General features: G+C 60.5%; 1 protein-coding gene across 1 annotated transcript in view; it reads right to left on the bottom strand.

The window, feature by feature from the left end:
• SLC7A4 (solute carrier family 7, member 4) overlaps positions 1 to 238 on the bottom strand; it is a gene marked incomplete at its 3' end in the record, with an annotated part of 2,581 nt that overhangs the window by 1,846 nt on the left and 497 nt on the right. Inside the window, 1 exon segment of the mRNA XM_009874087.1 lies at positions 2 to 233. Within this exon segment, the coding sequence (XP_009872389.1) occupies positions 2 to 233 (232 nt within the window).

Here is a 238-nt window from a genome sequence, read left to right as displayed (position 1 = left end):
GCGTAGAAGCAGGTGGCTGTGCCAGCCATGATGCCCGACAGTCCGTACGGGGCGAAGCCACCCTCCTGGGCACTCCAGTTCTTGGGCTGTGCAAGGATGAAGCCCATGATGAGAATAAAGAGGATGACACCCATGCTGATGGCCGAGAAGACGTGGTTGAGCCAGGAGGACACTTTGGCCCCAAAGGAGATGAAGGCAGTGGCTAACAGCAGGAGGGCGGCCCCCAGGAAGTGCGGGG

This window comes from Apaloderma vittatum, unplaced genomic scaffold, assembly GCF_000703405.1.
Source record: "Apaloderma vittatum isolate BGI_N311 unplaced genomic scaffold, ASM70340v1 scaffold33717, whole genome shotgun sequence".
NCBI lineage: Eukaryota > Metazoa > Chordata > Aves > Trogoniformes > Trogonidae > Apaloderma > Apaloderma vittatum.
This window is presented reverse-complemented; position numbering and strand designations above follow the sequence as displayed.